At 48.5% G+C, this 12,970-nt stretch overlaps 1 protein-coding gene across 1 annotated transcript; it reads right to left on the reverse strand.

The window, feature by feature from the left end:
• Nucleotides 1-2,779: 2,779 nt before the first annotated feature.
• LOC119392008 (uncharacterized) lies at nucleotides 2,780-4,854 on the reverse strand. The gene is made up of 3 exons (XM_037659643.1): nucleotides 3,967-4,854; nucleotides 3,413-3,869; nucleotides 2,780-3,363 (listed from the first exon to the last, which is right to left on the reverse strand). Exons 1-3 carry the CDS (start codon nucleotides 4,852-4,854, stop codon nucleotides 2,780-2,782), a joined length of 1,929 nt encoding a protein of 642 aa, XP_037515571.1.
• Nucleotides 4,855-12,970: the final 8,116 nt, after the last annotated feature.

The following is a 12,970-nucleotide window of genomic DNA, read 5'->3' on the forward strand; positions in this document are numbered from 1 at the left end:
GCCACGCTTGCGATAGGAGTGAGCTGCTAGTTACAAGAGCGAATCTAGAGGCTTGTTGAGGTAACAACTGTCGCATTTCGCGCTCGTCCCTGTGTATACCTGTGCGTTCTTTTCATGCGGCCTGTTTTGTGTTTGAGCAGCGCGCTGCAAATGTCGAGCTGTGGCAGTTGTTAGTTCGCGCTCGCCCTGTGTGCTCTGTGCGTTCTTCGTGTGACATTCTAATTTGTTGCAATCGTATTCATTTCTCCGCCCTCGCGGCGAAACAGTGACTTTATTGAACAACTTCTGTCCAATTTGCTGCACATAAGGAACAGCAAGGCTTCAAGGCTAGTTTTCACACTTCGCGCATGGTTAGCAACTCAAATAATTAACGTTTTTATGTTTTTGTTTTACAAAGAATGGTCCACAAAGCCATATATTTCAACCAGAGAGATAGAAAAAAAGTAGAGGTGGCCTTTTCGTGAACGCTATTTTCAGACTCCGGCATTTTTCACAAACCGCATACGTATCAGCACAATTTTGAATTAAAACAGGGCGCGTTACACAATCCCACTATAGTTATACACTAGTAACGAAGACACATTTTCTCTAAACGAAGTGCAAACAACAAAAAACATACACCCTAAAATACTAGCAATTGTTCCGTGTACGAATACTACCGATGAGCGAAGATCTTTAGAAATGGCGCGCAAACGACTATGCGTCTGACCTCGCTGCTCGCTTTTATGAAGGCGGAAGGGCGGGGAGAGCGTCCGCTGCGCTAGGTGGCGCTAGAGTCCCTTGATCTTAGGAAAGTACCGCTATTCATTGTACTCACCGTCGCGCGCGCGTCTTCCTTTCTCCTGCTCGCCCCTTTTGCGTCATTTCTTTGTCCGCCTCTTTTTCTGCGCGACGATTGGTGTCCTTTGCAGTTGCTCATAGAGAAGCGTGGATCTTGCGTTTTGCTGGTATTTTTCTTGTTCGCTAGCGCCATTTTTCGCCGCAGATCCGCGTAGCGAACGTTCTTCACGTTTTGTTTTTTGCGCTGTGTGCTTGCGCTATGCCGTGCTGTTGCGTCTGTAACTACAAAGACCAGCAGGCAAATGGTAATGCACTTTTTATGATACCGCAAGGTAAGCGTGATGGCGTGCGCAAGAAGCAGTGGCTGCACAACATCGGCTGAAAGAACTTTGTTTTGACAAAGAACAGTGTTCTTGCAAGACACCTTTCTTTTCCCTCGTGTCCAAGCATTGTCGAATGCTGCGTTTTAAATATTCTTCTGGCAGCTCATAAACGTTCTTCTTTTTCTCGGCTATTTTCGTGTTGCATAAAAATTGGGTTGTTCTCAATATGCTGAATATTGCTGAGACTCCATCACTTCGCATGCCGGGAACTGTTATTCAGTCTGATATGCACAACTACAGAAACTGTTTTCCGTTGCGAATAATTGCGTCCGATAATACAGCTTCTCGCTTGCGCTTGTCGTGATTGTTAGGATCCGCTTAACGTGAATGTTAGAAAAAAAACAACAACAACAAACGAATGAACGAATGACCCTTACTGGCGTTCGTTTCCATACGAGGTTCTTGTTTACTTTTTTTTTTGAAGGGGGTGAGGTGTCCCCACACAGAAATGACGACACAATTGCGACCCGGCGCAAGGAAAACAATGAAAAACAAGCACTGGCCAACACAAAAACAATAACGTCATGATGGATAAGGTGAGCGCAAGTGAGCCGTTATCTTGCAGGCTGCGGGCGAAATGGCTCGTCTTTGTCACGCCTGCATTAATGCGCTGTCCGTTCACCATTAGGAAACTTGATTATCTCTTGTACCGGCGTCGCACGGGCACTTTTCATCACGATCAGTCAATCCCGATTGAATTTCTTGATCGCAATCAACAATCATCCCTACTATACGGTACAAACTAATCCGCATCGAGTTGGGTGCAAATGTAAGTCAAATCGCAATCTGGGAGTCAGATGTCGATGAGTATATCGTGACAGTCTCGATCCCGATCGCTATTAAATTGACCGTGTACCAGCACCTGATCCAGATCGAGCCCAATCCGGGTCGGCCCCGATCGCGATCAAAAGGGCCCGCGTGACACCAGTATTGATTACGGCGTTGTGTGCTTTATAACCATTCACCTGACGAGTGCATCTGCTTATCGTAAAGGCGCTGCAGCTGTATACTTTGAATAGACCTTCGAAAACAGCGCTTGTTTGCGCCACGGGATACCACGCTTAGCAAAGCTCACTGCATGTAGACTGTTATTTTCTAAATGCTTCTTGGGCTGTATCCGACTCTACAGCTCATTATATTAGTGGCTTGACTGCGAATGCGCAGCCAATTTCAATTACACGAATATCCACTTAGAATATTTTTGCAAAAGGTGGCTTGGCTGAAAAGAAAACGTGCTACCTCTTCTCACTGTCACTTCCGGGTGTATAGCCTACAGCCGCTGCTTGTAAAGAACAAGCCGACAGTGCGAGATATCATCTTCCTTCCACCTTTTGTCGCAGTGAAACTTCTGTGTCATGTGTAAAACAGTGTATATTTGGGCAGTGATATACTATTACCACTTTCTATTTTCTTGATACTGTATTTTTCGAAACATTACTACTTCATGACATAGTTATGCACTAGAAATGATTCTGTTGCTGAATATGATGCGATGCTCTTTTTGGTTATGTATCAACCAACTAATTGCGCGTGCATACAAATAGGCAGTCGGAGGCAGCATCGCTGACAGGACGCGTCCAGGGGCAAGGAATCGGCCAGCGGGAGGCCGGTTGTCATCAGTGGTAGAGCAGCCTGTTGGAGTTCACGAACTCGAAAAGGCTGTGGAAGGCCGGGATGTGGGGACATACAGGGTGGACCAGTTGGCTGGTGGTGGAGCTCGGGAGCCCATAGCGCCTGTAGGTCGCGGTGACCACGGCACGCTCCTGGGCCAGGGCAGGGCAGGAGCATAGCAGTTGGTCCAAGGTCTCCATGTCGCCGCAGCGACTGCAGGATGGTGAGGAGATGCGGCCCTTGGCATGTAGCTTGACTGCTGTCCATACGGAGCCAGTGCGGAGAAGGAAAAGCGTGGAGCGGTCGTGACGTGAAAGACCGTGCTCGGGAAGGAGCTTGGGTGGTCGGTCGGCAGCCACTATGGTGTCGGGGCGAGTGGCAGCAAGGAGCTGTTTCAGCTTAGGCTTGGAGTAATGAAAAAGAGCCCCCGATCGGGTTAGTGGGACTGCAGTGTCGTGGGCATCTCTTGCGAGGGCATCGGCCTTCTCGTTCACAGCAATCGCCACGTGGGAGCGAAGCCAGTCTAGTGAGATACCCCTGCCGTGCCAAGTGTTGTACACTTGGACCTGAGGAGGGCAGCTGTCAGGCCCTGAGAATTGAGGTCCGCGAGGATCTGTAGGGCTGGCCTTGAGTCACACAGGAGCGCCACCGGAGTCTCAGGGGGTCCACGGCCAGGAGGTCTGCGGCCAGGTGCAGGCCCGCCAGTTCAGCTGCTGTGGAGCTTGCCTTGAAGGGTAGCCTGCACTGTCTGGTGCTGCCACGAGCTGGAATTGTGCAGGTAGCCGCCGCAGAGCCGTCTGAGAGCACAGAGCCGTCGGTGAAGTCGAGCAGCCTGCCCTCGAGTTGCTCCTCGAGTTTGCAGGCAGCTGCCTGCTGAAACGCCGCCGTTGGTGTGTGGCGCTTCGATGTTCCACCGAGGGATGTGTGCACCTCCGGGGATGCTTGATGTTGGGGCGGCGCTGGCAGTGGAACTGATCGATCCGTGATCACCTCTGGGTATAGCTGGCAGAGGCCCCCCGTGCGGGAATGTGGCATGCTGCGCAGTCGAGTGAGCAGCGCCTCCGTCCTGGGCCCGGTGGAGCCAATCAGTGTGACCTAGAGCTCATTGCATCATGAGAAGTTACAGTGGCCACTCGCCCGCCAGTGTAGGGGTGGTAGTACAGGTCTTGGGGAGTCCGAGGATGCTTCTCACTGCTCGCCTGTGCAGCCCCTGAAGTTGGCGCCGCCTGGCCGGGGACAGCAGGACCAGAGGCATAACATACAGCAGGATGGACGTTGCTGCTAGGGCCCACTGCACTGTCCAACCCTGTCCTCGCTGTTGCAGTATGGCCACGGCTCCCTGGACCCGGCTAAACTTGGAGGAGATTACCTTGGCTCGAGTAATCCAGGTGAGGCGGTGGTCAATGGTGATGCCTAGGTAGGTAACCTCCCGTTTCCATTGTATGGTGGTGCTTTCAATGTAGAGCTTCCGTGCGCGGCGGCGCGCCGAGACCAGCGGATGTATCAGGAGTGCCTCCGTCCTCCCGGGTGACACCGACAGGCCGATTCTATGGAAGAAGGTCACGACAGCTTCCAGGGCGTTTTGCAGCGATTTGCGTATGGCCGTCAGGGATCGTCGTGGTCCACGTACCCATAGAACCAAATCATCAGCAAAGAGGGAACAGCGGACAGGAAAGCGGCCATGTACTGGTAGTGCCGCAGCGAGCCCCGCCATTACCAAGTTGGAGGGGAATGGGCTTAACACCGAGCCCTGTGGGGCGCCCGAAATGATGCCTCGTGGTTGGCTGAAAACTGTGCCTACTCGTACCCGGAAGAAGCGGCCTACCAGCAAGGGTGAGACGAATGCGCGGAGGCAGCCACTGATGCCAAGGCTGTCAAGTGCCACCTGAACTGCGGTCTTAGGGAGCCGGACAAAGGCGCTTTGGACGTCGTGGAGCAGTAGCATGGCATCTTCTCCGCTACCCCGGGCGTCTTCAAGGGTGGCTGTATGTCGTGCAGTGTTACAAGGCAAGCCATGTTTGGGTCCTCCTATCAGCCCCACCTTATTCCGTCCGTCCAGAGAATCGCGCTTCACCGCCATAGTACAAGAGTTCCCATAGCTGATGCGACAGCAACAGGCATTCGCCGAAGTAAAACATGATGTTCAGCGTCACATAGACATCACAAGACCACCGGTCTACGCGCGGCCACGGCGTCTTTCACCCGAGAAGCTACTACTTGCCCGACAAGTGTTTTCGCATATGATGGAACTCGGCATATACGCCCTTCATCCAGCCCATATGCGTCGGCTAATCACATGGCCCACAAACCTGCAGATGGCGATTGGCGTCCCTGTGGGGATTAGAGGGCACTAAACCATGTGACGGTACCGTACCGTTGCCTAGTGCAGCACGTCCATGACCTCACCTCCTGCCTGCATGACGTTAACATCTTCGCAAAAATAGATCTGGTTAGAGCATATCATCAGATACCTGTAGCGCCAGGAGATGTTCCCAAGACTGCAATAACAAAGCCATTTGGATGTTCCAATTTCTACGGATGTCTTTCGGCTTAACGAATGCAGGCCAAAATTCTGAATGGTCATGGATGGCTTTATCCGGGGCCTTGACTTCTGCAAGGTTTGCATGGATGACCTGCCGATTGCTAGCCGCACGCCTTAGGAGCACGAGAGTCATCTACGCTGCGTGCTGCAGTGACTGGCAGAGCACGGCATTGTTATCGATATGGCCAAGTGCGTGTTCGGGGCTACCATTTTTGGGGCACAGGGTTTCATGCGCGGGTGAAGAACCACATCATGAGAAGTTCGAAGTAGCACGATGGTTTCCACAGCCAAAAACCATCCGCTAGCTCCGAGAGTTCCTGGGACTCATAAACTTCTACCGTAGGTTCGTTCCGAAGTGTGCCCACATACTTCACCCGCTGGACAGCCTACTAGCAGCATCAGGAACTAATGCAAGTGCCATTCAGCGGAACGACCAGGCCGTAGAAGCCTTCCTGCAGAGTAAGGAGGCTATCGCAAACGCCGCTCAGCTCGCATACCCGCAGCACAGTGTTCCGCAATGCGTAATGGTGGACGCCTCCGACGCCGCTATTGGAACCGCATTGCAGCAGTAGTGTAGCGGAAGGTGGCAGCCGATTTCCTTCTCCAGAAACTTCAGCCCGTCCGAACGACGGTACAGCCCCTTTTAGGGAGCTCCTGCCCATTTCATTTCATTTATCGATACCCTCAATGCCAAAGGCATTACAGAGGGGAGTGAGCATAACGTAGAAGTGAAAAGCAAACAAGAAACGCAGCACACAATAAATAAAGATAAAAGTTTTCCGTCTCCTATTTATACAGCGTTAGTTTGTTTCAAAAAACGCCAGGCCTGCGCTGAAACCGCAGCACAGTCACAGCGAAAGCTGGAAGAGCGGCGTTTCAAGAGCCCGTTGTAAGCTCTCTTGGGGCTACAATACACGTACACTAGAAAGGTACCCACTACGCCATAAATCAAATTTTCGTGAAGTTGGGAAGCGCCTACTAAGCCATTATTCGTCATTCTGCGGAGAAGCGAGGCACCAGCTACACGTCTGTAAGGGATTATGTGCACTTTTGTTGACGCGACGACTGATGACGATGAAGAATTACGGCTCAGACCTTTGTAATGGGTTGGAAGCTTTAAACGGCCCTCCAGTTATGTAATTTGCACTAGGTGACGCCCGGTCGCTATTTCCCTCTGCCGTCATGCTGTATAACATACGCTGACGTGGGAGAGAGACGGGGGAGGGATGCGAAGAACTTTACTGAGACCCCGAGGAAATGGATCATGCGCTTATGGGCTTCCTTGGCAACCAATACAAGTGCACTTGAGAGGAACCCACTACGCTATAAATCATTGTAATTTTTGAGAAGTAGGGCAGCAGGCACTGTGCCATTTTTCGTCATTCTACGGAGAGCCGTGCTATCTGCTAAACGCATGCAAGGCATTATGCGCACTTTGTTGATGCTGTGCCTGATGACGACGAAGAATTATGGCAGAGACCTTTGTAATGGGTTGGAAGCAATCAACAACCTACTCTTTGCGCAATTCGCATTGTGTGACGCCTGGTTATAGAATTCGCGTTGTGCGACGCTTGGTGCTTATTTTACTCTTCTACCACGCTATATTGCATATGCTAATGTGGTTCGTTCCCGACACGAAGCCTGTATAGGACCTTTTTGCAAAGCAGTTTCAATCACCGGCATGGCTCAGAGGTTGAATACTGGGCTCACACGCAGAGGGCCCAGGTTCGAACCTCGTTCCATCCTGGAATTTTTCTTATTTCGTTTTTTTTCTTATTTCTAGCGATACTGGTTACGGACACCGGCGGCGGCGGCGGCGGCGGCGGCGGACCACTACGGCGCCAAAAACGGCCGGTGAAATGATCTCATAACAGCTTTCGCTGTAAAAGTTGGTGGCCATCACTAGTGGCGATGCTTCCGGGAAGGCTGTTCCAATCCTGTGATATGCATAGAATAAAACTATGATAACAGTAATCAGTGCGAGAGGAAACGATTCCAACTTTGTAGGAGTGATCAATGCGAACGGAATGGCAGGATGGCTTAGCGATTAATTCATTAAGAAGATGGCTGTCACAGAAGTAAATTTTGTGAAAAAGGCATAGCCGAGAAAGATAACGGCGAGAAGCAAGTGACGGTAGACTGAGAGTTAGTTTCATGGAGGAGATACTAGCAGTTCAGTTGTAGTTGTGAAGAATGAATCGTGTACTGTTATTTTGAACAAGTTCAAGTGAATTGATTAGCTTGGCAGTACTCGGGTCCCATAGAGCGTAAGCGTGCTCAAGTTTGGAGATGATTAAGGTATTGTAAAGAAGCAGTTTTAGTGATGCGGGGCAGAAGAGAAATTACGTTATAGGTATCCAAGCATTCGGTTAGCGTTGTTATACACGCTCCTATATGCGCTGTTATACGACATTTCCGCCACTATGTAGAAGGGCGAGAAATTTTTTTACTCACGGATCACAAGCCGCTGACTTACGCATTGCGTGCAATGAACTTAGATACTGGTGCACACGTGGCACGAGAACTCGCAGAATTCACGACATATATACGACATGTCAACGGGGAGGACAATGCAGCATGAGATACTCTTTCGCGCAGCCCAGTGAACGCCATCAGTCTACCAAACGGCGTTGTCTTCACCGCACGAACAACGCCTCAACGTAGCGACACGGAGTTCAAACACCTCTGAAGTCCACAACCAGCGCCTTGAAGCTGCAATGGGTGGCTGGACCAAAAGGATCTGTATGCCGTGACATGTCCACAGGTAGGGCGAGACCATTCGTGCCCCCGGATCTTCGTCGCAACATTTATGAATTGCTGCACGGCCTCTCGCATCCCGGAATTGCAGCCGCTGAACGGATGAGCACAGCTAGCTTCGTGTGGCCCGGAATAAACCGAGACGTCCAACGTTGGACATGGGAGTACCTATCATGTCAGCGCTCTGAGGAGCAGCGCAGTACAGTACCCCCTTAAGATCCTTCCCAAGCCGAACACTCAATTTTCCCCTGTGCGTTTGAACCTTGTGGGAGCATTGCCTTATTGCCAAGGGCAAAACCACTTACTAACTTGCGTCGACCGCTTCAAGCGGTGGCCGAAGGCCGTCCACATCTCAGATATGACTACGAATAATGTGGCCCGTGGTTTCATGTAACATTGGGTAGCGCGATTCGGAGTCCCATCAACAGTGACAACGGATTGCAGAACGCAATTCGAATCTGCCCTATTCGGGAACATCCATTCAAGGCAGCGGCAAACATGCCCTTCAAGGCAGCAGGTTGCTGCCTTGAAGAAGACAAGACCACTTTTCAAAACGCTAGGTCCAGGCACACCCCGTGTTCTAGGATATTTCATTATTTCATTAAACAATTCCATTTATTTCCATTTATGTCATGACGATGAAGCACTACTTGATTTCTTTGAATAAATATAAATCTGCAGTTCTAGATGAGGACACGTATGCTTAGACGCTTAGCGTGCATATGTTGATGCATGTATCCTGCCGCCTTTAATGAAACATTTCATTTTGCCAAAGCAATCAATTTCTTTCATGATTTCAAAAAATATTATAAACACAGTACAGAGCCTAATTCAATTAGGCCAAATGAATTATATATTATTCAATGCTTGCCGTAGCTTACCTTCGCATATATGTAAACAACTGTCCACCTGAAAGGTGAATGATAGAGCGTGCAATTTACTGACCACTTCTGTGCATTAGTGAAATACGTAATAATATTTAACGCAGTTTGAAAACGAAACGTGATGCAGAGTCTCTTATGTATATTATTGTTTGCAGAATCAAAAGTGATATATTGTGTTTCAGAAATTACACACATGTAATATTGATAATAATTGCTCAGGACCTACGTGCCAAAACCGCGATATGATTAAGAGGCGCGTCGTAGTGGGGCACTCCGCAATAATTTCGGCCAACTGGGTATCGTTACCGTGAGTTTTTGTTGCATCTCCTCCCCATCGAAATGCGGCCGCCGTGGCCGGGTATCCAACCTGCACCTATGAGCTTAGCAGCGCGACACTTTACGTGCTAAGCTGCCATGACGTGTACACTATCTTCCTGTAATTTGTGTTTTTTTTTTAACAATCAGAAACCATGTGTACTATAACATGTTTTGGTCACGCTACGCTTGTGTGGGAGAAAAATTGCAGTGACATTACACACCGTGAATCCGGGTGATGCGCAAGCGAATGATTACTATTCCCTTGTGTATTGCCCATAGAATGTCTCTTCAGGTTAACCTGAATGGCTTTGCAATCCTGGACGCTTCGAGGGAGTGCTCACAGAACGGCATCACTTTTCACGGACACGTTCACCACCGGCCCCCGAATCAAGTATAGGCCGACGTTCTAGAGATGCCACAGAAAATTTATACAGACGTTATCTGGGGAAATACCAGCCACGCAGCAGACGAGTTGAGCTTGGGAAATGAGGTGGCTTGGGCGGATTCATGTGCCCATTGGAAGTTTAGACAGACGGCGCCTGACGTTTCTGACGCGAGGCTTCGCTGTTACTGGAGACATTGAAGACTGTTACGTCAGCGACGGTAAACTGTTGCCCGATAACGAGAACCCACGCCTCGTTGAGGGAAAAGATGTCTCGCAGATGCCACAGACAATTACACGTACAGTTAATAAGCCACTATTGGCGTGACGCGATGCCATAGTGCAGATACGCGGTCGGTCATGCGGATACCACCACGGAGCAAGAGGGGAAAGGTAAGGGTAGACAGACGCACCTTGTTGACATCCTCTGGCAGTTGCAACGGCCCCCCGTTCGCTTGCCTACCGTCGGAGTTGGTAGAGTGAAACGTAGCTGTAATTTTTTTGGTGGTGTCGGGTCTGTCAAGGGAGCTGGCCGGCTACCCCTAATCCATAATTGTGAACGGAAATCTTCAGGGTAGTGGAGTGAGACGCGTTCGTGTTTGCCTGTTCGGCTAGACACTACGCTGGGTATTTTACTAGCACGCGAATGTACTCTCCCCCTTCTCGCGTTGTACTTGGCACACAAACGCTTCTTACGCGATGCTTGGTCGCTTCCTCTTCTCTCCATGACTATTTCACAGATGGGGCTTAATAACGTTTGCTGTCGGGCTAGTTGGTGCATAGCTGAACTTCAATTTATGGCGCAAATGTTAAGAAAGGAACGTAGAAGACACGTAAGACACGGACAAGCACACACGCGAGTGCGCGCTTGTCCGTGTCTTACGTGTCTTCTACGTTCCTGTCTTAACATTTGCGCCATCAATTGAAGTTCACAGATGGGGGCTTGTACGTTTGTGTGTAAAAGCTTATTTTATTACAGCGAAGGTGTAATTTTATTACAGCGAGGGTGTAAGACTTCAGCACATTACACGCAAAAGAATCCTATTGATTTCTTCAAGTCAATTCATTAGCAAGGATGAGGAGGTATAGCAATAACTTTTTGATGCTGCTAACTTCCACATATCCAGCTCGGAAAGGCAAGAGGACGATAATCACGCCAGCAACATCGACAGCGAGGAGTACAGGAGTACAGTAAACCATGACAGCAAGCACCAGGTATCGATCTCACAGCCAATTATTTGCGGGAAGTGGCGACTTCAGCTGCACCGAATGCAGGGTGAGATGCAAAAATTGCATTTTAACAGCGGATCACTTCAAGCTCCCCGTTGTTCCGTGACGGGTGAAGAGAAATTATCATCATCATGAAACGGCATGCGCTTTCTTCGACCTCTGCTTCCTCTTTGTCTCTTATTCATCTTCTGCGTCGCTCCCAGAACACGTGCGTCGATTTGTCTGGCGTCGGATGCAATAACTCTGATGCGCAAGAGAATGAATGCAAAGAGAGAGAATGTAAGAGAAACACAGATAGCAAGAAAAAGCAACAGAAAAATTTCTGACGAAAAAGATTTCCTGTGAGTCGGGATTCGAATCCGCGTACACAAGATCCGAAGCCGAACATCGTAACCACTCGGCTATCCAGGCACGCTAACAAGCATTGCATAGCCTTGTATAGTATAGCATAGCAAGGGGGTGGGAAAGGAAGTGAGAGGGTGGAGGAGGGAATAGAGTAAAGCATAGCATAAAAGATTGAGAAGGTAAGAAATATAGAAAAAAAAGGCAGAAAAAGAAGGAGAGAGGGAGATAAAGAGAGATAATGAATGAAAGAGAGCGATAAACAAAGGAATGAAAGAGAAAGAAACAGAGAAAAAGAAAGAAAGAAAGAAAGAATAAAGAAAGAAAGAAAGAAAGAAAGGGAAAACTAAAGAGAAACAAAGCAGGCAGCCCAGCTCCGCACTTCCTTCAGGCTTGGCAACAATAGTGCGAAGCTGCCTGATTTTCTTTTTTTCTGAACGGACTTATGAGTTCCCACTGCCAGGCTGCTTCAAGCAGTAAACACATTCGGACATTGTTCAGAAGTGCCCACACCGAGCATCGCCATCTACGCAACAAATAAGGTGCGTTGTTTTTATTAGAAAAGACAGATTTTTGTCAAAGTACTATGGCAGTAAAAAGCGTGTCGCCTTCCTATACGAACGCTAAGTAGAGCCTGAAATACATTGCCGCTGCTAAAGTTAGGATTAAAAAAAACAACAATACCTGGTTAATTAGCTTCCTTTTTTATGTACGTCAGAGCATTTGTTTAAATGAGGAACTCTTTAAGGCGTCAATCTATGAGATACGAATTTGTTAAAGTAAAATATTTAATTAACCCATTGTTTTGCTAATTAGTCACTTCAACAGAACTTTAGTCCCGTAAAAGTATTTGCGTCACGAATTTCGGTTCACTTCTGAGGGCGACAGGCGCCTGACTGTCAGATAATATTTAGTTTTAAAAATCCGTAATATCGAAAAAATACCCTGCATACAGAGCCAAGCGTATGACTGTTGTGTGACATGTAATTTAAAGCACCTCGAAAGCGTGATCACTGAAATTTCAGCTGGTTGATGTCATGAAGACAAAAATAGATATCACTCGGCAAAATAAACGTTTTTTTGTCAGTAAATTGTTCTTAGGTCTGCGGAGGTAATATTGAAGGTATATGAAAAGCTCTAGCGCGTTTAACCTTTGCATCCTGAACTGGTTCTTGGTGGTGATCACGCTCTGAGAAGCCTAGGGCCCACTTCAGTCCGCGTGTCTTTTGTTCGGCTTCTTTCAAGCACGACTTCTATTTCGGAGCATTGCTCGTAAATGCATCCAAGAAAAGGCTACCTAAAATAATTAAGAGCTCTTTATTCAAGTTTACTAGTTAATTTTGCATGGAAGCTGTTCAACTAAGCAATGTAAATACAAGTTATGATTTCGAGTTCATGAATTCTGCGGGTACTCAGTAGGTTTTCGACCTCAGCAGTGAATATACTGGGCTATGAGTGCCCTGACGAAGGTAGTACGTTAAACCACGTTGATAAAATTAAAACAAGGTAGCGGTCGTACATGGCTAAGTGCTGAAAAAACATCAAGAGTGAAGCATTTACGCCACACCACTGATGACGCAGCTGCCAGCTTAGGTTATTCTAAATACAAAAAAAGAAACTGCCGTTTTCCGCGCTGACGTACGCCTCAACTCAGCCATACTCCATGCTGCCAGTATTTTTCCGCTGCCGACATGGACGTCAATCTTGAAGTTCAGAGACTACTGCCTAGTTTTTTGACAAC

The sequence above is a fragment of the Rhipicephalus sanguineus genome, chromosome 4, assembly GCF_013339695.2.
Source record: "Rhipicephalus sanguineus isolate Rsan-2018 chromosome 4, BIME_Rsan_1.4, whole genome shotgun sequence".
In the NCBI taxonomy this organism is placed as follows: domain Eukaryota; kingdom Metazoa; phylum Arthropoda; class Arachnida; order Ixodida; family Ixodidae; genus Rhipicephalus; species Rhipicephalus sanguineus.